The following is a 23,522-nucleotide window of genomic DNA, read 5'->3' on the forward strand; positions in this document are numbered from 1 at the left end:
ACACAAAAGAAGTTTTCCAGAAATGCAGTCTTCCCTAGCCTGCTAAATAGTCAAATGGCAATTAGTACCCACAGCTAAGTGATGTTTATCCTAGAGCAGCAACATGCAAAAATCAATTAGTATAGGGCCTCCCCGGTGGTGCAGTGGGTTGAGTGCAGCGCTGCCAAGCTGTTCACAGACTCTGCAGCGTGGGTTCGATTCCCAGCTGGCCAGGGAGAGACCCACACAGCGTGGCAGACCCCTCCTGCCTCTCCTGCTGCTTCCCTCAGCTGTGTCCTTGGTCCAGTCCATCTGCCTGTTCTGCTCCCTGCTCTGTCTCTGGTGAATTCTCTCGACCTCCCGCGCCTCTGACCTGATCTGTACCCCAGTTCTTGTATAAATAAATAAAAAAACCCCAAGATTTCCAAATGTTTATGGAAATGCAAATAACCTAGAATAGTCTAAAAACTGGAAAAAGGAGTAACAAAAAGAGAATTTACACTATGTGATTTAAAGTTTCACTATAAAATTACATTAAACAGGGCCTCCCTGGTGGCGCAAGGGGTTAAGACTCAACCTGTGAGGCATCCGCAGCCTCAGGGAACAACTCACATGGTGCAGCAGACCTCTCCTGGCTTACCTACTGCTCCCCTCAGCAATGTATTTCAGTCAATCTGCCTGTTATGTTCCCCACTCTGTCTCCAGTGAATCCTCTCACCCCTCACACTTCTGGCCTGTGCCCCAGCTCTTGTATGCATAAATAAATCTTCACAAAAAAAAAAAAAAGAAAGAAAGAAAATTACATTAACCAAGACATTATCATTTTGACATAAGGTCAAATAAATAGATCAGTGGAACAAAATAGCCTAAATTTCCTTATGCAAGTTTAGTCTGAGAGATTAAAAAGTATAAAACACAGAGTTTCAGCACTGGTTGCGAGATGGGATGGGGTTAGACAAGAATCAAGAGGGTCTTCCAGGTGACGCGGGGTTAAAGTCTCAGTGCTATCAAACTATGGACAGTCACTGCCTTCACTACAGCATAAGTGGGGCCTCAGTAAGGGAACTAACCCACATGGCACAGCAGACCTCTCCTATCTCGCTCTGTGCTCCCCTCAGCAGTGTATTTCAGTGGCTCTGCCTGTTCTGCTCCCCACTCTGTCTCTGGTGAATCCTCTCACCCCCACACCTCTGGCCTACACCCAAGTTATTGTATGCATAAATAAATAAATCTTTTTTTAACAAAGATATAAATCAGAGAGGTTCTGCAGGGGAGGGGGAGGGAAGAGCACAAGATACTATGTTGATGGTGCATAGGTGAATTGGTTGTGTGAAACTTTTTTTTTTTGCAATTCCACTCCTAGGTATTTACCAAAGGACACAGAATCATTAATTCAAAAGGGCACCTGCACCCTTATGTTTATAGCAGCACTATTTACAGTAGCTAAGCTATGAAAACAAGCCAAATGCCCAAAAATAGATGACTGGATCAAGAAGATGTGATACATATACACAATGAAATATTACTCAGCAATCAAAAAAGATAAACTCAGGTAATTTGCAAGCAACATGGATGGAGCTGGAAGGGATCGTGCTCAGTGAAATAAGCCAGAAAGAAAAAGAAAAAACACTGGATGGTCCCACTCATAGCAGTAATTTAGAAAACCTAAATAAGGGACCAGGAAAAAGACTAACTATAATAAAGTAAAAATCAAAATCAACAGGCAACTGTAAACCAGGGACACACTGTGTGTGGTGGGGGGAGGTGAGGAGGGATTAGAGTCAGGATGGGGGCTTGGGAATTGTGTGGGGAATATAGGCAGGATAAGGGTGCATGCATTGTGCAAAAATGAAAAATGATGTAAAAAAATATATAAAATAAAATAAAATATTAAAAAAAGATTTATTTTTTTATTTACTTATGCACACAAGAACTGGGGTGTAAGCCAGAGGTGTGGTGGGTTTTCTTTATGGCCTAGGCAGATTTGTCTGAATTGATGGATTTTGGAAGATATCCCATAATTACTGATATTGTAACAAGGTGGTCCCCAGGAAAAGGGGAGTTTCCAGGTTCCCTGACCGCCAAGGAAGTGTGGAGCTAAGCAGGGAGGAGAAGCCAGAGAGGAGACTGGCCTCTAGGATGGGCTGTAGGGGCTGTGGAGAGCTAGCCTCTAGGATGAAGGAAAAAAGAAGGATGAAAAGCAAGAAGGAGACCTGAGGAGGCACATGGAACAGAGATACATGTGAAGAAGCTGCACTTGCTTCTAGGCCTTGAACTTGTCCCAGGGGTTTGGGGGACATGGAAGGAGATACTTGAAACAGACAAGGGGAGAAAACTCTGGAGAGTGTTAACCTGCCATTGTTAACATGGCAGGGTTTATCTTAATTTTGATTTTGTTCTTTTCCTTCCAGACTTGTCTGGCTGTTTCTGACCCTTTCCTATCAATATTGGCTAGGGCACTGGCAATTAGTATTGAAGGGTGAAATAAGGTTACCTATTTATATTTATGCAGGCCTACCATTGCACATTTCCCTTTACTCTTCATACATTTATTTATTGTGTATCCACTCATTTCTGTGTCTGCCACAAAGAGATAAACATTGTCTTTGCCCTGAAGCAGCTCACATCTAAATTTCTAGTCAGGTAATTCACATTCTGTGTCACTAGTCTGACAAATTAAAAATAAACCTACAAATAAACTGAGTGTGCTAATCACACTGCCAGCTACGCTCTGGAAGGGTCCTGGGGTCAGTATTTTGTATGAAAAAAGGAACTTTGGCTCTCCAGACAGGGTTTAACACCCTGTGAATTCTAGTCTCTCTAAAGCATGAGACACAGACACTGCTCCAGCCACAGGTCTACAAATTTAGTTAGATCCAAGTTTCTAATAATACAGTTTTTTTGTTGAATATTTTTGAATTTTTTAAAATTTAATGACATATCATTACGTTACATCCTTGTTTGCTTTTTCACAATATGTGATTTCTCCCCTCGGGTGTGGTCACCATAGTTTTCCTACCGCCAAGTATCCTTCATAGTCCTCTACCATAGTCCATTGTACTCTTCTCTGCTCCAGTATTACAATTTAAAAACCATCTTTTTCATTATCACTCCTTCCTTTTAGTTTTAGGGAGAAGGAATTAACATTTTTGGAGCACCTCCTAGGTGCCAGCTGCTTTTACACACGTTGTGCTATGCTATAATTGTCACAATTCCATGATGTACAAGTAAATTTTGCAATCTAAAATAGATATGTAGCTGGGCAAAGAGTACAAATTTTGAAATCATGAAGACTGAAGTTTCAGTTCTGGCTCAGCCAGCAAGTCATTATGAGATTATTCATTACTTTCTTCATTTATTCATTAAAATATTGAACTCCTATTAGACATTCAAGTTCTGTGGTAGGAGACAAAGATACAAAAATGAATAAAACATAATCCTCATTTGAGGAATGGAGTAAAGAAAAGAAAATTCTTAGATTTTATTAGTACAATGATAGAACTAACTACAGGTTATATTGTGAAAAATCTACTGACTTTTTACAATCTAAGTAGCCCAATCTGAGTCTTAGATTCTTTATTTGTAAGTTAGGAATAATTCTATCTCACTTCCAGACACAGTGAGTGTCTTATAAGATACTAATATTGTGGTGGTGGGGCCTTAAAATAATCTTTTAAAAGGTAATATTGCAAAGTTCACTATTTCGGGGGGAATAGTTTCGTATACCACCCCTGCCTTCTCGCCCTCTCTCTTTTTTTTTTTTAAAAAACTAAAAACAATATGTGATCCTTTCACAAATTTTATTTGAAGGCTTATAATTCATTTTAAGTATGTATTTCAAGTAAATTTATTACACTAATAGCAGATATTAAAAGGAAATTTCATCTTACTATTCTAGAAAATCAATTACTTTCTTTTCCCATCCTTTGTCCATGTTACAAAGCCATATCCTTGCATGTTTTCATGTTGTCACATTTGTATTTTTTGATGGCTGTGAAATATTTTATGACTGGATTTTTATAATTTGCTTAACCCCATATTGTTAGACATACCTCTGGAGAGAGATATGTGGAGAGAGTCAGTGGAGAGAATGAAAAATTAAAAACAGCCTTCCTATCCTTAAAATTCTAGGTGAACCTCTTACTAAGTGACTTTGAGCAATTTGTTTAACCTTTCTGAAACTTTCCTTTTTTTGCTTGCATTCTTTTTTTTTTTAAGATTTATTTTATTTATTTATGCATACAAGAACTGGCGTGTAGATCTGAAGTACTGAGGATGAGAGGATTCACCAGAGACAGTGGGGTACAGAACAGGCAGATCCACTGAAACACACTGCTGAGGGGAGCAGTGGGCCAACCAGGAGAGGTCTATAGTGCCATGTGGGTCAGCTCCCTGGCGAGGCATCGAACTGAAACAAACTGAAGCAGCAGTGGCTGTCAATAGCTTGATAGTGCTGAGACTTTAACGGCTGTGCCACCAGGGAGGACATCCGCCTTTTTTAAAAAACTGTTTCTTCAACTGTTTTCAAGGAAGGTGAACCTTAATAGGGACTCTACTTTCACTGCATTTAGAGGTGATTTATATAAAGTTCCTCCCCAAATTTGGCTATTGGATTAAAAACCATAATTTTAGTATTTGGTAATAATATAAATATTACGTAATGTGATACTTTTCACACATTGCACCACACGTGCTTCAGATTCCCCTTATGGCCACCATAGTCATATTATTGTGCGAACCCTATGTGCCTGGTCTCTTTAATTTTCTTTTTGTGTAGTTTGCACATTTTTTCCTTTCCCAGCCACCAAGTTTCGTCTTTAAGACCGACAACTGGCGGCCACGTGGGCTGAGGCGCGTCGACAGAGACTACATCTCCCAAGATGCTCCGCGGGCGCGCCGACAGGAAGTGGCCGGAGCATCTCCCGCCTCCACGCTGAGGCGAAAAGGTTCTATCCGGGGCCTTGGCGCTTCTCTTTCCTTTCGCGCCGGTTGCCGCTGCGGAGCGCGGCGGGTCCATGTGCGCAGTGAGCGGCGCTATTCCTGGCCCAGTAGCACCCGAGCTCAGGGTTTGACCGAGTCCGCGCTGCGATGGACCCCAACACCATTATCGAGGCCCTTCGGGGCACCATGGACCCAGCCCTGCGTGAGGCCGCAGAGCGCCAGCTAAATGAAGTAAGGACGCCGGGCGGGCGGCGGCGACGGGCGGGCGGGCGGGCTCCCCGGCCGGCCGAGTCCTTCGGGCCTGGCGGGCGGCACGGACCGCGTCGCCGAGGCCCAGCCGGAGGGGTGGGGCGGGGACCTGACGGCGAGCGCCACGCTGGGACGCCTCGGGCTGCTGCGGCGCCGGCGGCCGGAGCAGCCTTCGCGCTGGCTCCTGCGCTGGGCCTCAGTCTGCGGCTGAGGCGTGAGGAGCCGACTGAGGCGAGGCGGGCGTGACCGGCTGGACACATGGCAGGCTCGGGTGGCCGGCCGCGCTCTGGCTCGCTCCCAGCTCGGTCCTCGCGCCCGGGTGGGGGCGAAACTCCCTGCGAGGGTTTTCGGAGGTTTCCGGGAGCGGTGTTGGTGGCGCCGGGTTTGGAGGCGCTCCTGGGAAGGCAGAGTTGGCCCATTGGGGGCTGTGCCTGTCAGCTTGTCACTTGACTCATCAGTGACCTGCACAAGTTTTCTCCTCTGCGCTGCTACGGAAAGCGTTCAGAGCCTTCCCCCCACTCCCCCGCGTCCTCCCCCTCTTGGGCAGGGCGAGGGAAGTGCAGGATGCCCATTTGAATCGGATTGTCTGCTTTTGATACTCTTAATGCCTCGGTCGGGGCGATGGGGCGATGTAGTGGAAAGGGTGACTGCACCTTTCAGGTGGAGAGCGGAACCACTGGTTTCTTGAGTGACCTTGGGCAAGTCACTTAACCTTTTGATGCCGAGTTTTTCCCATTCATAAAATCAGGCCACAGAGAAACTGACAGTCAGATGAGATAAGGTAAGCTTTGAAACGTGCGGAGCTTCGTATTCACTCGCTGAGGGTTGGTTTCTTATATTTTTGGGGGGCCAAAGCTTGGAAAAAAGTCCTATGTGGGGTTTTTTTTTGGTGCTCTCTTCAGCTTCATCCTTTGTTTCTAAATTTCTGCAACTTTTTAAATAATAGTATTGTAAAGGCATCTTAAAAGGGACGTTGTAACTTCCTATACTAGCTAATAGTTGTAGGTATACTACCGAATCTGCTACTTTTAGTGAGATTTAGTGAACATTTTTTTAACGTAAAAAATTCCTCTTCAAAGGAGAAATTCGGTTACTTTATGGCCCTCTTAATTTGTAGGTAAATTGCTTCAAAACGTTATTTAGATTAACTTAGTATAAGTAGCAGGATTCTAAGTTGAACATCTTTAATGGAGACTGCACAATGCTAATTTGAGATCCCTTCCTTCAAGGAACTTGTGCTTTAAGATCACCCACAAACTTTAGACAAATTAAGTGTAAAATTATTTCAGAACAAAGTTAAATCTTTCATATGGAAATGAGACCAGCAGTAGGCCAGACCAAAATGATGCTCAAATTCTTAAGCTCAGAGTCACACTGGGAGAAGCTTAGATTTCTTTGGCATGTAAAATAGTGAGTTAAAACAGTTTCCTACTTTGAAACATTAGTAAACTATAGAGGATGTTAGGGGTTACTTTATTTTTGTTTTGTGGTAGACACAGGTAAAGATGAACATTTATGATGCATATGTAAAACCTAGACAACCTACAAGTTAAAGTATAGTGACTTCTATGATAGTACTTTGACTCAACATACTCGAGTATAATTATTTGAATATCTATTTGAAAGAAAGAGTTGGTTTCCTTAAATAAGAAAAATTGGGATAAGTAATACTGCTTGCAAAATTTGAAATTCGGTTCATTTATACCTCAACTAGGTATTGGATGTCTTGTTACATGCACTAACATCTTTTAATAGTGATGGGGGTATTTCACATACTAGTTTTTAGAAGACAAACAAATTAAAACAGTATTCAAAGCATTTTTTCACCTAACAGTTAAGCTGCTGTTAAGGTACTCTGGAGAGCAGGATATACTGCTTGTCTTTCTGTCAAAGAAAATTTGGTATCTGGTCTATGTTTCTGTGATAGCTATTTACATTTTATAAATTTATTTCAGTAGTTACACTTGGAATTTTTAGTAGTTTTCCTAAGGTAACTTTTCTATTAGGATATTTATTTTCATCTCTAATCTTAAATGCCGTTGTAGTGAAGGCCATTCATTTGAATACTTTTGCTTTGAAGTTTTTGTGTCAGACAGAACCTTGATTTAGGAAATAGATCCCAGATAAGTCTTGGAAGGCAATTAACTCTAGTATGAATGAAGAAATAACATTTTGTTTCTGCCAGGCACTTCATGCTTTGGAGGATAGAATGAATCAATATTACATGATGGTGTCATTCAACTGAGGCTATCTTTTGGTTCATTTAATTTAAAAAGAAATCATTGACATTTGAATGAATCTCTTCAACTAAGTAATAAGTAAATGTAAATGTTATCAATGTATTATAATTATATAATTAAAAAACAACAAGAAAGTGCCCCTGCTTTGTGGAGAATTGCACTTTACTGTTCGATCTAGTTGGACCTCTTTTTTCACATTTATCTCAGTCTCGTTCTCTCACTTGCCTCTATCATAGGCTCCATGTCATTATATTCAGCTGTCTCCATATCGCAAAGGAGTTCCCTGCCTACCAAACTCCCTTATCTCCCTTTGTTTATTTTTTCTCTAGCACTGAATTATCATACATATTTTATCATCCTTCCTAATATAATTTTTGAGTTTCCAAGGTTGGTAATTTTTGTCTTTTGTTGCTGCAGATGTATTTGTCAGTTTTAGCCTTCTTGGTTTCCTGTTATGATAGGTAACTTTGAAATAGTATAGTTGTTAACTCTGATATGCCATCCCACCTCAAGCATTTTTAGGGTATTTATGTATTTTAAGTACTGCATACAGACAGAATTTATAAGTTCCATTAGACTATTAGGGACCACAGTAAGGATTCTCTTTGGCAGATGTGTTCAGGATGTATCTGAATTAGTATTTCCTGCTGACTTACTCTTTGGTAGGTTATGAATTTTGATTTTTTTTTTAACTGCTGTTAACAGTTTTGGAACTCATTGTCATGTTCCAATCTGAAATATCTTTATGTAATAAACTGCCTCAAAGACTGGAGAAAAGCATTTTAAAATGCCAGTATTCTTGGAAATACAATTGAAAATTCCCTGAACACTTTTTTTTTTTTTAAATACTGAAGCATTCTGTGCTAGCTGGAAGATCTTAGGAAAGTTATTCAACCTCATTTTCCTTATGTATCCTTTGGGAATACAAAGGCTGTCATTTCCTACGTGTACATATGCACACACTTAGAAGAGTATAAAATGAACAAAGTAGTAGTATGTATATCATTTATTATGTGGGTTGTGTGAGATCAGACATAAAAAAATGATTGATACCTACTAAGTTGTCCAGATTACAAGAACTACTGCGTAAGTGCCAGTTGATTGACAAATCCAGCATGCCATACATTTTGTTTGCTACCTCGGTCTAGTAACTTGGTACTTGCGTATCTTAGTAGAAAAAGAATGGCACTAATGGAGAAAGAATACATGTCCTTCGAACAATGGGATCACTGGTAGACAGCATTAACATGGAAAGTGGCACAGTTATAAGCACCATACCTGGCTCTCAGTAAATATTTATTGAATGCAGAGAAAAATAAGAACTCAAATAATAGTTGGAAATACCAAAAATACTCACCTTTCAATCAGATTGTATTATAGGATCTGTCACTTCTCATTTAAATGAAGTATTTTATTGACTTGTATATCTAGAAGAGCAATTTTTAAAAAAAATTTGTTTAGGTAGGGGACTCCCTGGTGGCGCAAGGTGTTAAGATGCAACCTATGAAGCTAACCGCAGCCACAGCAGCACAAGTTTGATCCCAGCCAGGGAGCTACCCACATGGCACAGCAGACCTCTCGTGACTCACCGGCTATTCCCCTTAGGAGTGTATTTCGGTCGATTCCCCACTCTCTCTCTGGTGAATTCTCTCAACCTCCACACTTCTGACCTGTCCCCCAGTTCTTATATGCATAAATAAATCTTTTTAAAAAATTTGTTTAGGTAATCTAAAATATGTAACATTTGGTATTGATTCAGCATTAATTATTATGTTCCAAAGACAGTTTGCTCTTAGGGATACAAAGGCTGTTACTTCCTACATGTACATAAGCACACACACAGAAGTACTTGGTTTTTTTTGTTCGTAAAATAAAGATAAAACATTTCTGAAGGTTTTTGGCAGGTTATAATAGGCAATAATCTCTTCTCTCTTTCTGCCTTTTTTTTTTTTTTTTTTTTTTTTGGTGCCAGTGTTCTTCAATGGAAATCTCTCTTACATAAACCTTATGCTGCTTATCCCTCCTATTAAGCGCTTACCACCTAGAACTAAAATTTTTCCTATCCATAAACCTTGTCAATCCATCTTAAATGACATCTTTTCCTGTTTTGATCTTCCATGGTATTGTGAACTCAATACTCAACACCTAATCTTATATATTATTCCTTACATTTTAACCTATTTCTATGTGAACTAGGTGATTGCTTTCTTGTCTACTTAAGAATTTATTGATTTTTACTCATCTCTGTGGGAATAAAATGAAGATTTTTCTTTTTTGGGCCATGGAATACTTAGCTAACGGTAGAGACACTCAACCAATAGTTGTTTCTGTTATTTGGAAAAAAATTGGGGGTAAAAAAACATATGACAAGTACTATCTCTGCTGAAGATTCAATACAATAACACGAGACAGAAGTCCTGGCTTCCATAAAACTGAAGTGTTTTAATTTATCTATTTTTTTTTTTTATTGAAGTCATTGTTTTACATCCTTGGTAATATTTTGTCATTATAGGGTTTTTTCCTTTCTGGAGAAGCCGACGCTTTAAATGTAATGTCAAATTTTTTTTTTGAAGTATTGATATTTATCTTAATGATAGTTCTCAGGTTGGTTCATTTAAAAGCAAGTGTCTTTGTTCTAGGCACTGAACTAAGTGGAAGATGCAAAGAAGGCATCATCCATGCCTTTCTGGAATTCTGTGTGGTTAGGACTATAATAAAGCTATGTTTGGATGAGGAAACTTAAATTAGGTAAGGCAGATATGGCCTCAGCATCAATATTCTTCCCACCTTCTACTTGGAACCACGAACAGTGCCCTAACAGGAATTAGAAGGCTTACTTAGAAGGCATATAAATACCCTGTTCCTCATTTAATATGCTATGAAATGGTTATGTCAGTAGAAATGCTGCTTTCTTATATTACTTTTTCAGGAAGTGGGCTTAGCTTTGATAAATTTTTTATATTGATAAATTTCTTTATGTTTTCTGTTTATCTTTTAAGTTCATAAACTATCCTGAGTTACTTCTGGGATATTCACAGATGGTCACTATTTCTACTATAAGTGATACTTTATTTTTATTTTTTTTTTTTTAATATTTAAAGAGCAGGTTTATTAGGGAAACGGAAAGGGACAGGTTTTGCTAAGAGAGACCTTCACGGTTGCCGGCGGCGGGCGGTCTTGAGGAGAGCAACCTTCGCTGTGGGAGGTCAGTGAAGAGAAGCCCTGGCATGGTACAGGTCACGGCATGGTACAGGTCACGGGCAGCCCGAAAGCTGCTGCCCTGCAGAGGGAGAGAGTTGGTAAGAAGAGGCACCTGCATAGTCACAGGTGGGCAGTGGGAGTGCTGCCTACTTTATTTTTAATGGCTAATTTGATTTCATTTTATTGAAGGGTTTTACAAAGTAATGAAAATTTTAGGTCTGGAAAAGTGCAGAATGAGGGCATGTGTTCAACAAAATATGAGACTATGGTATGTATGTTTTTGGAAGACAAGTAGTTTGTAGTCTGAACAAGTAGCTTTCCTTAATTGGGAATATATTGATATACATACTGGTCTGAATTTGGGAGAAAGTCCCTGGGTAATTTGGTTATTAGACAGGAAGTTATACAGTGATAGAGCATGCTAAAGATCTGAAGAAAAGATAACACCATATTAATATTTGTAAGAAAACATTTTTCTTTTTTTTTTTTTTTTAAGATGTTATATATTTATGCATACAAGAACTGGGGTACAGGCCAGAGGTGTGGGGGTTGAGAGGATTCACCAGAGACAGAGCGGGGAACAGAACACGCAGATTGACTGAAATACACTACTGAGGGGAGCAGCAGGTGAGTCAGGAGGGGTCTGCTGCCCCATGTGGGTAGCTCCCTGGTGGGGATCAAACTTATGCTGCAGTGGCTGCGGTTAGCTTCATAGGTTGCGTCTTAACACCTTGCGCCACCAGGGAGGCCTGACATTTTTCTTTTTAATTTGTTGTAGATTAATATATCATTTTATATTGTTTTTGTCAGTGGAACATTAAAGACAAGTGTGATTTAAAGTGGTTCTTTTTTGGTCACTAAAAGTTTTTTTAAACTTTGTTTGAAAACATTTAAGTATGATCACTTTAATGAAAAGGGAGGAAGAAACAGTGAAGAGCTTCAGCCCAGCCCTGATTCTCCGGTCTTAACCTCACTATGTCTCATATTTTATGTGGGTAAATACATACAATATTTGCCTTGTTAAATTCTTTAGTAAAACAAGGGTTAGATATTACTGGCTCTTGCAATTTCCTGGTTGTGTTCATTTTATGTAAAATCTTAAGTCACTGCCACTTTTAAGTGGTATGAAGTATAGTTGCTAATTGAAGGTGTCTGGTATTCCATTGGGGAGAAATAATAAAAAGTTACCTCTCAAAAAGGAAGTTTTAAAATGCATTGACATTTGTTGATTACATTGGAGAATGTGGGTCTAGAGGGGAAATTCATTTTGAAGAAAACATTTTGACTTAAAGGATTAAGTCTTGGTTTGAGGAGCTGGTAAAATATCAAGGAGAAAATGTCTAGAAGGCATTTGAGAATATGAAATTGAAGTTTAAGAGAAAAAGCAGCAATGGAAAAGTGATCTTTATTCTTCAGGTGATGACAAAGGCAGTAGTGTGATCAAGAGGTGTGAGGTGGACCAGAGGGCTACACTTTAGGCCATGACCATTTTGGGGACTTTGAGAAATAGTAGAACGGAGACTGGCCAATACTGTACATACATACTATAGGAAGAAGCTGAGAAAAGGAATTTCAAGAAAGGTTTGTTGTAGGTAATTTAAATGTCCTTTTTCCTTAAATGAATTTTATATATTTTCTACTTTTGTAGTAAGTAAAAAGTAACTAATAAAAGAAAGGGTTGTTAAAATGAGAGAGATTAAAATGAAGACTGGGGGAGAGGAAGCCATAGAAGCTTTTAAAATATTGGTAGCTTTGAAGAAAGCAATTTCTGCTTACAGAGTTAGTGAGTGGTAATGCTACAAAGGGGTGGGGACAGGATTAAATAGGTTAAGATTACTAAAGTCGGGGAATCTGATCATTTGGTTTTATGTGGTTTTCTTTGCTTTTTTTTTTTTCCTTTTGTAAAGTTACTTATTTTGTGGGATGGGTGAAGCTACCTGTGGAGTAGAAGTTTTTCAGGTATATTATCACCTGTTGTAATAATAGTTTCTCTCCTGTCATGTTTTACAGTCATCTATGCTAGAATTGCATCCTTCATACTGCTTTAAGATCTCATCTTCCTGTAGCGTAGATCTATCTGATTATGTAAATCTTTTCCCCACAGTTTGCACTTGTTAGATCTTGAGGTGGCCACAGTTTACCTTTTCATTTTTGTCTTTCACTGTTTATTTTTATTCTCTTAATAATAATTTTAACATATTTTTTTAAGACATACTTTTAAAAATTTTTTCTCTGGGGAATGTAGCCAAGATGAAAATGCATACATTGTGCAAAAATGAAAAACTGGTGTAAAAAATAAAATAATCTTTTCTCCCCATGTCTATGAGTATAAGGGCTTTAAAATTAACTCAAATTTTAATTAATCTGTCAAACTATCTTGGAATGATCTTTTCTCTCTATAAAAAATATCTGACACTGGGCCTCCCCGGTGGCGCAGCGGTGGAGCGCTGGGTTGCCAAGCTGCCCGCAGCCTCTGCAGCGCCGGTTCGATCCCCGGCTGCTCCCCGGCCACCAGAGGAGGGTCCCACAAGGCGCGCAGACCTCTCCTGCCGCCCGCTGCTCCCCTCAGCAGTGTACTTCGGTCCTTCTGCCTGCTCTGCTCCCCGCTCTGGCTCTGGTGAATTCTCTCACCCTCCCGCGCTTCTGACTGTACCCAGTGCTTGTATAAATAAATAAATAAATATTTAAAAAAAAAATTAAAAAAAAAAATATCTGACACATTGTAAGTGACAGTAAGGGGGGTGAGGTTAATAGTGATGGAGTTGGGGGCAGTTGAAGAATATTAACGAGATGGTTAAGGGTGAATGTTGAATTATCTGGTTGATGAAGAAATAATATCAAACTAAGAAGTTATCTAGAAAGGAAATTTTGTGTTATGGTTGGTGTCTTTTAAATGAGTATTATTAGCATTTTTAACTCTACTTAATGATGTGTAATGTCCTGTTTGTTATTTCATTTTTTGTGGTTCTCTACTAGAAGCTAAGATCTTGAAGAAGGGCCTTTAATTAGTGCTAGCATCCAGAAGTTTCATTAATACATTGCCTCATATAAAAAATTTATTGTAGCATCCTCTCAGAGATGTCTTGATGTTTGCCAAATTGTTGGGAATAATTCCGTAATTAATCAAATTTTAAAGGATTTTTGTGATTGATGCTAGTTTATTTTTAAAATCACCATAAAGTTTTTTAAAATATAACATGATATATAATAGTTAATATGTGAAAGAAATTCTTTTAAATATGTGATAGTTTGCAACACCCAAGAATGCTAGATAGTTGTTACCTATTGTTTAAAAGAGTGATTTTTTTCCCCTAATTTGAACAGTTACTATGTGTTCTTTTATTTGATCTGTGTTTAATACTTTTACAAACCTGTAGGCTTTTTTGTTTGTTTTTAAACTTTATTGAAGTATAGTTTATGTATCATAAAATTCAGCTGTTTTAAGTGAACATCAAAGATTTTTTTAGATCTACTAAATCAAACTGCAACTCTCACTGCAGTCTAGTTTTAGAATATTCCCATAACCCCAATAAATTACTTCCTTTTACTTTACTAACTAAACATGTTTTAGATTTGTATTTTTATGTTTTTGAAGGTAAAGTGACTTAAACCAGAGTAATGAAATGATAAGTGCTTCTCTTGAGATTTTTTTAAAAAAATTAGGACTTCATTGAATTCAGCCACTTCAGAGTTCAGTTCAGTGGTTTTTAGTATATTCAGAGTTAAAGCACCCATCACCACAAACTTAAGAACAATATCACCCCAAAAAGAACCCCCATTCCCAATAGCAGGTGACTCCCTACCCCCACCCCCTGTCCTAGGTCACTTTCTTTCTATAATTTAGCCTGTTTTGTGTAAGTGAAATCAAGTATAGTTTTCTGTGACTATCTTTCACAAATATGTTTTTAAGGTTCATACACATTATAATATGTGTTAGTACTTCATTCTTTATCATCAGATAATATTCCATTGTATTATATATGTCATACTCTGCTTATCCATTCAGCAGTTGGTAATGTGTGGGTTTTTACTTTGGGGCTATTATAAAGAACGTTATAATAAATTATTCAGTTAAAAGAAGTTGGTTTTTTTTTTTAAGTGAGGACTAATTTACATATAAAAATAGTTACAACTGTAATTTTTACTTAGGTACTGCCAGGTTACTTGTATCACTATTGACTAAATTAGATTTGCCTGTCCTTGACCTTCCTATAAATAAAAATACATGGTATATACTCATGTAGCCTCTCAGTGTTTTTAAGATCCATATTATTGCTTGATTTCATAGGATATTTTTTAAGTTACTGTGTATTTCCATATATGAATTATACCATGTTTGTTTAAATATTCACTTCTTAATACACAGGTATTATTGTGGCTATAAACCCTTGTTTCTCTCATATATTAAGGGTGAAGTTGCTATGTTGTAAGTTAGGTACATATTCCAAACTGTCAATTGTCCAATATAGCTGTACCTATTTTACATCTGTCAGCAACTAGAGTTCCATTTCTTTCTATATCCTCACCAGTACTTTGGTGTATTGCATATCTTGTTTTGGGGTGGGACTGTCTCTACTTGTACTAATTTTGTAATTCACATGTGCACATATTTGCTCATTTTTGTTTTGGAGTAATTAACTCTTAGAACATATAAAACTTTTGCTTTTTATCTTCTTGATGATAACACTTACGACTTTCAGCTGTCGGCGTCATATTTAGGTTTTGCCAAACCATGAGTAGCATCATATGTTCACTTTAATTCACATGTAGCTGTTATGTGTCAAAAAAAAGTGGTAGGTGGTTTAACATGACTTCTAAATTTAAACCAACATCTTCGTTTTGGGTTCCAATCATCAAAAACAGTCTTTTTCAATTCAGAGGGGGATAACACCAGAGAATGTTATATACACAAAATCACATAAGCTGTATTTTACAGGTATTTTAAGGAACTAAAGAGTAATTGGGGCAGTGTTTAACTTATGACCTACTTACCAACTTTAAAACATACTGAGAAAGATGGGTTTCTGTTGTATATGGATATGTAAACATTTGTTTTAATATATTTACTAAAATACTTTTTGTGTTTTATTTGTTCCTTACAGCCATCCTGTGAAGTAGATTTTATTATATTAATTTTGTAAAAAAAGACATTTTTTCTGAGTCAATTTGTTCAAGGGTTAGAAGTGAAAGAAGTGCTATCCCCTGCATTTATAACCTGGCCTTTGTGATTCTGGTATTCTGTTTCAGGAGTTCATAATGTGCAGGATAAGATATATACATAATTTTAAAAAGTGACCTAAAAAGTGCCATAGTACTAGTATGGCTAGTAGTATATCCTTTGTGGGTTCATCTCTGTGCCTCTTAAATATAAATACCCTTTTTCACCCTACCTCTGGATGATCGCAACTGCTTCCAAGGCATTTTTATTATTGCTTCATTTAGTTATTTATTAAATTTGTTTAATGTCTTAAATGAAGGGCATCATATGAAGAACAGGCTGTACAAATAGTATAGTCCCTACTAAAGTGGAGCTTAAGGTCTAATTAATAGGAGAGGCAGACAGAATTACTCTACAAATATAATTATAAATAGGTAATGAATGTTGAAAAAAAAAAACTGGGGAGATTGTGGGAGTAATTGGGAGCCTAATTTTAGCTTGAGTGATCAGTCAGGAAAGGCTTCTCTAAGGAAATGTTAAGTTGAAACCCAAAGAATGTGAGACTGAACCAGTTAACTCTGGTGGAGTGTTGGAGAGAAGTGTTGAGAGTAGAAAGTCTGAAATGGGCTTATTGAAAGAAGTTAGTGAAGGCTAGAAAGGCATAAAGTTTGCTTAAATGATAGTGAATATTATGCAGGGCCTTATTTATGCACTTTGAGTAGTAGAATAGAATGCTGTTAAAAGGCTTACCAGGGAATGGATTGATAATTTTAAAGATGGTTGGAGGGCCTCCCCGGTGGCGCAGCAGTTGAGCGCTGGGTTGCCAAGCTGCCCGCGGCCTCTGTGGCGCCGGTTCGATCCCCGTCTGCTCCCCGGCCACCAGAGGAGGGTCCCACATGGCGCGCAGACCTCTCCTGCCGCCCGCTGCTCCCCTCAGCAGTGTACTTCGGTCCTTCTGCCTGCTCTGCTCCCCGCTCTGGCTCTGGTGAATTCTTCTGACTGTACCCAGTGCATGTGTAAACAAAACAAACAAACAAACAAACAAATAAACATGCCTCTATAAAAAAAAAAAGAAAATGGATATAAAATTGACAGGATACATACTGAATTGGCATAGAGAAAAGGGAAGTTAACAGGATAGGGATGAGAAAGGTTAGGATAGCTGGTAAAAAGTAACAACAGCTTTTAGGGGGAAGAGGCGTGAGGCTTTGAACAACATAGTAAATCTGAGAAACCTATGATAAAATGAAGATACGGGATGCTAAATAGCTCTGCTCTGTTGGAGTGATAAAACTGGGTGTAACATTTAGCATACAGATGGTACTTACAGTTGGGGATGGATGAGATCAGCTGGAGGTGGAAAAAATCAGCTATTACTGAGTCCTGGTGCCATCAAGAATTTTTCGATAATCTGCTTGCAAAGGAGCCTGAGAAGGGGCGAGGAAAAGTGTATGAATTGCATGAGTGGAAACATGTTTCAAGAAAATGATAGTTGTTGACTATATTCACATCTATTTAGAATATTGGAAAGGCCAAATACCTCCCTTTCACTTACCTAACTCCTGTTAAAGTCTTAAATTTAAGCATTACTTCTTCCAGTTAGTACATCTTTCAGTTCTTCCAGTGTTCTCTGCTTCTTCCATTATACTTTATGCAACTACCTGTTTGATTATCTTGTTTTCTAAATTTTTAAGTTTCCGTGAGGTCTTGGGGCCTTGTCTTGTTCAGTGCTCTAGTCTTAGCTCCAGACATAGTGTCTTGAACAAAAAAAAAATCTAAATAATTTTTGTATGAATGAATGAATGAAGTATCACTCTGGGTTCTAATGAGTAAGATTTTTTTTATATTCAAAGTGATTTTTTTTTTTTTTTTGCTTCTAAGATTGTGCTTTGTACAATGTTTGGGGGTGGGGTGGGGGGTTGTAAAGAGGAAACTAAAAGAAAAAGTCACTATTGTTCATGTGAACAAATGTAGAAAAATGGTTAAAACTTGTGCTGGAAGATGATGACTTTGTTAGGTGGTTGTTTTAAGGGGCAGGGTAGGGGGAAGGAAACTACCCTTTTTGTACTGTTGATGAACGTGGTCCAATTTCCATTGCATAAAATTTGGTAAACAAATACATAAAAGATAGCTCTATAAATCCACTATCCCAGCACTAACTATACAGGTTTTTCCCCTACTGTCCAAAAGTAGAATAGTTCCTATTTGGTATGATTTGGTATGTTATATTTTGGGCTATGGGAACATAATTACCATTAATTTACTGTTTTGAGCCGCTGACGCCGTGTAGATTAAGAATGCTAGTTAGGGGTACATGGAAGTACCGTGTATATGCAGGCATGTACAAACGTCCAAAATGTTTTAGAAATTAGAGTATTAAATTTTTTGAGATCATTATAGTGATTGTTGGGAAATAAGGCTGGAATCAACTTTGAGCCAGTCATGCTGTGGAATAGAGTACTAAGAATATTTGCAGAAATTTAAAATGTATTTTTTTGTTTGTAGGCACACAAGTCTCTGAATTTTGTTTCAACACTGCTTCAGATTACTATGTCGGAACAACTGGATTTACCTGTGAGACAAGCAGGCAAGTCTCCAGAATTCTTTTCTTAGGTGTATGCAAATATATTGTTTTAAAAGACCCATACCTGAATAACAGGCATATCTTGGGGTAGTCCTTTAGGGGTTGGTTTGCCCTCATGTGTTTGCTACAAACAGTAAATGTCTCTATACCTGGTCATAGAAGTTGAAGTAATTGTAATACATTGAATTAAAAGAAGTTGGAAGTGGAGGTTTATTAAAATACTATATATATTTTATTTCCCTTCCTGATGAGTGATTCTAACATACAAATCTCTTTGTTTATCCAATTTGCTAACAGCTTTATGCTTTCACTGAGCCATTTATATTTTAGTCACATATCTTGCTTTTCTTTTTCCCTAGAGCAGGTTTTTTTTGTTTTTTGCTTACTTCATTTAAAATATTAGTAAGATTTTCCTTTTTGGTCGTTAGAATTTAATCTCAGGTCTGTTTCACTGATGATAGTGTTCTCGGTACATAAAATACTGCGTGACACATTGAAAATAATGAACAAATGTAAATTCTTCATGATTTTAAATAATTTGTAAGTAACATAATAGTGGAACATTTTTTCTACCTATAAAATATATTAATTTCAATGGAACTTAGTCAGCATTGAGTCTTTATTTCTAATTTAGTAGGAAAAGGGTGCTTTTATAGTTTCAACTGTCATTTCTTTTTGCTTTTGAAGGGGACATTTTCCATTTCGTTATTAGTAACAACAGTGGATCTGAAAGAAAACAATTGAGCTATAGACTTTTAAAAGTGATATTTACAATACTGTTATAATAAATATTCTTTTGTCAAATTGATCTGTATTTTAGGTGTTATCTATTTGAAAAATATGATAACACAATATTGGCCTGATCGGGAAGCAGTACCAGGGGATATATCCCCTTATACTATTCCAGAAGAAGATCGACATTGTATTCGAGAAAACATTGTAGAAGCCATTATCCACTCTCCCGAGCTCATCAGGTATATATATATGTATATTTTTAATTTATCCATTGTCATGGGTGCATAATTTGGGGGGGTTATTTTTGGAGGGAGGGTGAGGTAGAGGTTTTTAAGAACATAAATCTGTCACTTTGTGGCAACTAACTTAAAAATTCTGTAACGGGAACTTTTCTCACTGCAGTTGCAGTTTATACTTATTAAAACTAAAAATTTTTAGCTTGAGGTGACATTGACATATAACTATATATATAAATTTTCAGGTGTATACCATTGTAATTCAACATCTGTATACACTGTGTATACTGCATGCTCACTATCATACCTTGTTTCCTTCTATCACTATACAGTTGACCCACCCTACCCGGAACCTTCCCCTCGCCCCCCATAACCACCAATCTTTCTCCTTTTTTTATATATTTTTATTTATATCTTTCACATCCTTGTGTATTCCCCATAAAATTCCCACCACCAGTTCACCCATGAACCATCACCATAGTCCCTTGTGCTCTTCTCTCCCCTATTTTGATCCCTTTTCTTCCCCTTCCTCGCAGAATGTCTCTTATTTATAATTGCCTGCCTAGTTTTGTTTTGGATTATTACAGCTGCAGATTGCTGCATAGTGTGGTGTTTAACCCCTTGCTCCACCAGGGAAGCCCCCCTATATTCCTCCTATAAGTGAAACCATTCGATATTTTTCTTTTTCCTTCTGCCTTATTTCACTGAGCATGATCCTTTCTAACTCTGTCCATGTTGCTATGAATGGCATTATTTTATCTTTTTTGATTGCTGAATGGTATTCCATTGTGTATATATACCACATCTTCTTGATCCAGTCATCTATTTTTGGGCATTTGGGTTGTTTCCATAGCTTACCTATTGTGAATAGTGCTACAGTAAACATAGGGGTGCAGTTATCTTTTTGAATTAATTTTTGTGTCCTTTGAGTAGATTCCTAAGAGTGGAATTGCTAGGTCATATAGTAGCTCCATTTTTAGTAGTTTGAGAAACCTCCGCACAGCTTTCCATAGTGGCTGGACCAGTTTGCATTCCCACCAGGAGTGTAGGAGAGTTCCTTTTTCTCCACATCCTCACCAACATTTGTTGTTGCCTGCTTTTTTAATGTGTGCCGTTCTCACCAGTGTAAACCACCAATCTTTTTGTGTCTATGACTTTGTTGTGGGTTTTTTGTTGTTTTTTTTTTTTTTGTAAACTTCATGTGAAACATACTGTACTAGAGAAAGAAGGTAAAGAAAACTAAAATGTTACATATTTTATATCTTTCACGACTTGAAAACTCATGAATCTGCAGAATATTTAGTGAGAATAATTGATGTTCTAAATGAAACTTGTCAGTTGATAGGAATAAAAAAATCACCTGCATTTCTAACATTTACTGGGTTTTTTTTTAAAGATTTATTTATTTATGCATATAAGAACTGGGGTACAGGCAAGAGTTGTGGAGGGTGAGAGGATTACCAGAGACAGAGTGGGGAGCAGAACAGGCAGATTTACTAAGATACACTGCTGAGGGGAGCAGTGGGCAAGACAGAAGAGGTCTGCTATGCCATGTGGGTTGGCTCCCTGGCCGGGATGGAACTTGTGCTACAGTGGCTGTGGATAGCTTCATAGTGCTTTTATTTTATTTATTTATTTATTTTGCTTAACCCCTTGCGCCACCAGGGAGGTTCTACTGGGTTTCTTTTAAATCAGTAGGAACAGGTAGTTTTTGATGAATGACTTTTATCTAAACAAGCCATTTTCTTTGTATGAGGTGAGAATATTTTGTCTTTTTACTTGCTATTATTTTTGATTTTCAGGGTACAGCTTACTACATGCATTCATCACATCATCAAACATGATTATCCAAGCCGCTGGACTGCCATTGTGGACAAAATTGGCTTTTATCTTCAGTCTGATAACAGTGCTTGTTGGCTAGGAATTCTTCTTTGTCTTTATCAGCTTGTAAAAAATTATGAGTAAGTGTCTTTCTCATTCCTGTAGAATTTTGAGAACTAGGAAATGCTTAGAAAACTTAAGCTAATTTGTTTGAACATCTAAAATTACATTTGGTATAATGTGAAAGTTAGTGAATTATGTGTTGATTTTAATTCTTTTTGCAATAATATCCTTAATTCTGCAGTCTGATTTAATAAGAACTTCTGATTTAATAAGAAACTTCTCATGCCCTTTTTTCTTACCTATTCAAAAACCAAGTTATTGCTGATTCCTCAGTATGGGCTCCTCATTATGTCTTGATGAAGGGTCTAAAGACAAAATTTTAAAAATTTTATGGGGATCAGAATACACTGAGCACTGGAGCTTTTTTTGTTACATTTGGCTTTCTGTGAATTTTTGTCTGAATTTGGGTTCTTGATAAGTTTTAAGAACCTGTCATAGTCACATATTTCAGTGTTTACATATTTGAGCAAATTATTGTTCATACAGATAATTAGTATCAGTAATAACAATTTTAGGCAAGGAATCATTTTAGAACTGGGTTTAGGGATCAGAAAAAAATCTAACCCCGGAAGTTGAGGTATAGCACTGAAAGGAGTAAGCCAGATTATGAAGGGATTTTCTCTTAAGTGTCTGATGAAATTTGTAGGCATTTTAAAATTTTGATATTAGAAAATAATGAGGAAAGCAAGAGGAACACTTACACCATGATGGTGGCTTTATTTCTGGTCCTAACAGCTACACAGATGCCATTGTGAGCCCTCTAATTCTGGGGCTTGTAGTTAGCCTCCGATACCCTGTTTGGGTCCCAACTCAAAGTAGCTGATGAAGTGCTGCTTTTGTTCTGAGCAGGAAAGAAATATACCATTTACAGCATTGGTACTGGTGTTTTCTTGTGTTCCCACCAGCTACCCATCTTCCTGCTAAGGAATGTTCCAGCTGTTGCTCCAACCTCTGTCAGAGTGCCAGTTGTTGTAGTTCTGGTAAGTGAGTGACTAAAATGAGAGAGCATAACAATAATAAGTTGTCATTGTCATTGAGGAGGTTCAAACCTCTCCTATTCTGTAATCTTAGTGGGAGAGAGTATGGCAGGTTTTTTTTTAAAAAAAATGGGAGGCATAGGAGGCTGCTACAATATTGGAATTTCAGTTCCTTTTTAGTCAGTGTTCAATTGTGGAGCACAAGGTGTTCACAAGGGATCTGTGTGGCCTAAAGCAGTTCTCAGAAAATTCATGGAGAAATTGGAAGTTGTGGTGGTTTTCAGGAGCATAGATTTTCAGGAAATGCATGTCAGTTGTTGGAGAGCACAGGAGTGTTTGGAGAGGAATGCATGTCACACCATGTGGGATTAGTACAAACCAAAAAAAAAAAAAAGGTACAGAGTGAACATGAACCACTGTTTTTAGTGGCCAACAAGTTAATGAATAATGGTACAGATACTTTCTTTTGAGAGATTGGGGATAATTTTGTTCTAGTAAATTGGTAGTGGTAGTTATTAGTGTCACATTCTCATGTTTTGAGCCACTTTCAGGTCTTAGGGATAGTAATTTGTTTCATACCATAAATTACTACCATACCCGTTAGATTAACAACCAATACCACCCAATTTCCAGTCCCCACTGCTCAATGTAGAGTGGGAGGTATGAGAGACTAATGTCTAATGTGGAATATTCAAACCCTCTTACTGTGTGATCCACGTGGGTTGGATAAATGGAGAAAGGTACACAATATAAATCTTACCTTTATTGTTAAAAAGGAATATTGTCTATAATTATTAAAGTTTGTTTAATCAGAAAATGCAAATTGCTTTCTTTTATGCATTGTTACTGTTTTATTGACTAAGAAATGTACCAATAAACTTTTCAAATGTATACCGGGGTAATTTCTCAACCCATCAGATTAGATATTTAAAATAATCTGCCAGTTAAATGTTTAATAATCTTAATCATTACTACTGTAAATATTTCTCTTGCTATTTTTTATCTACAGCCATTTACTTTGGTTCTTATTTCACCTACTAAAATAAATGGAATCCAGTCTTTTAAGAGCATTTTGTCTATACTTTTAAAAATATGGTCAGATAGTCAATTTGTCAATATATGTTCTCCTTTTCAAAAGGCTGCCAACAGATCAAACTGAAATCTGGTAGGGAAAACCAATAATACAAAAGCAGTTTAGGTAATGTAAAAATAAGACTCACTGTTTAGATTAATTACTTCTTAACTATTAATCTGTATTTTGCAAATCTAATATAATGT

General features: G+C 37.5%; 1 protein-coding gene across 1 annotated transcript in view; it reads left to right on the forward strand.

Moving 5' to 3' along the window:
- Positions 1 to 5,067: 5,067 nt before the first annotated feature.
- Positions 5,068 to 23,522, forward strand: part of IPO7 (importin 7) — a gene marked incomplete at both ends in the record, with an annotated part of 44,292 nt that continues 25,837 nt past the window's right edge. Inside the window, 4 exons of the mRNA XM_084240605.1 lie at positions 5,068 to 5,151; positions 18,274 to 18,355; positions 19,173 to 19,326; positions 21,126 to 21,284. Of these exons, the coding sequence (XP_084096731.1) occupies positions 5,068 to 5,151; positions 18,274 to 18,355; positions 19,173 to 19,326; positions 21,126 to 21,284 (479 nt within the window). The remainder of the gene's footprint in view (positions 5,152 to 18,273; positions 18,356 to 19,172; positions 19,327 to 21,125; positions 21,285 to 23,522) is intronic.

This window comes from Talpa europaea (genome assembly GCF_964194135.1).
Source record: "Talpa europaea genome assembly, chromosome: 1".
In the NCBI taxonomy this organism is placed as follows: domain Eukaryota; kingdom Metazoa; phylum Chordata; class Mammalia; order Eulipotyphla; family Talpidae; genus Talpa; species Talpa europaea.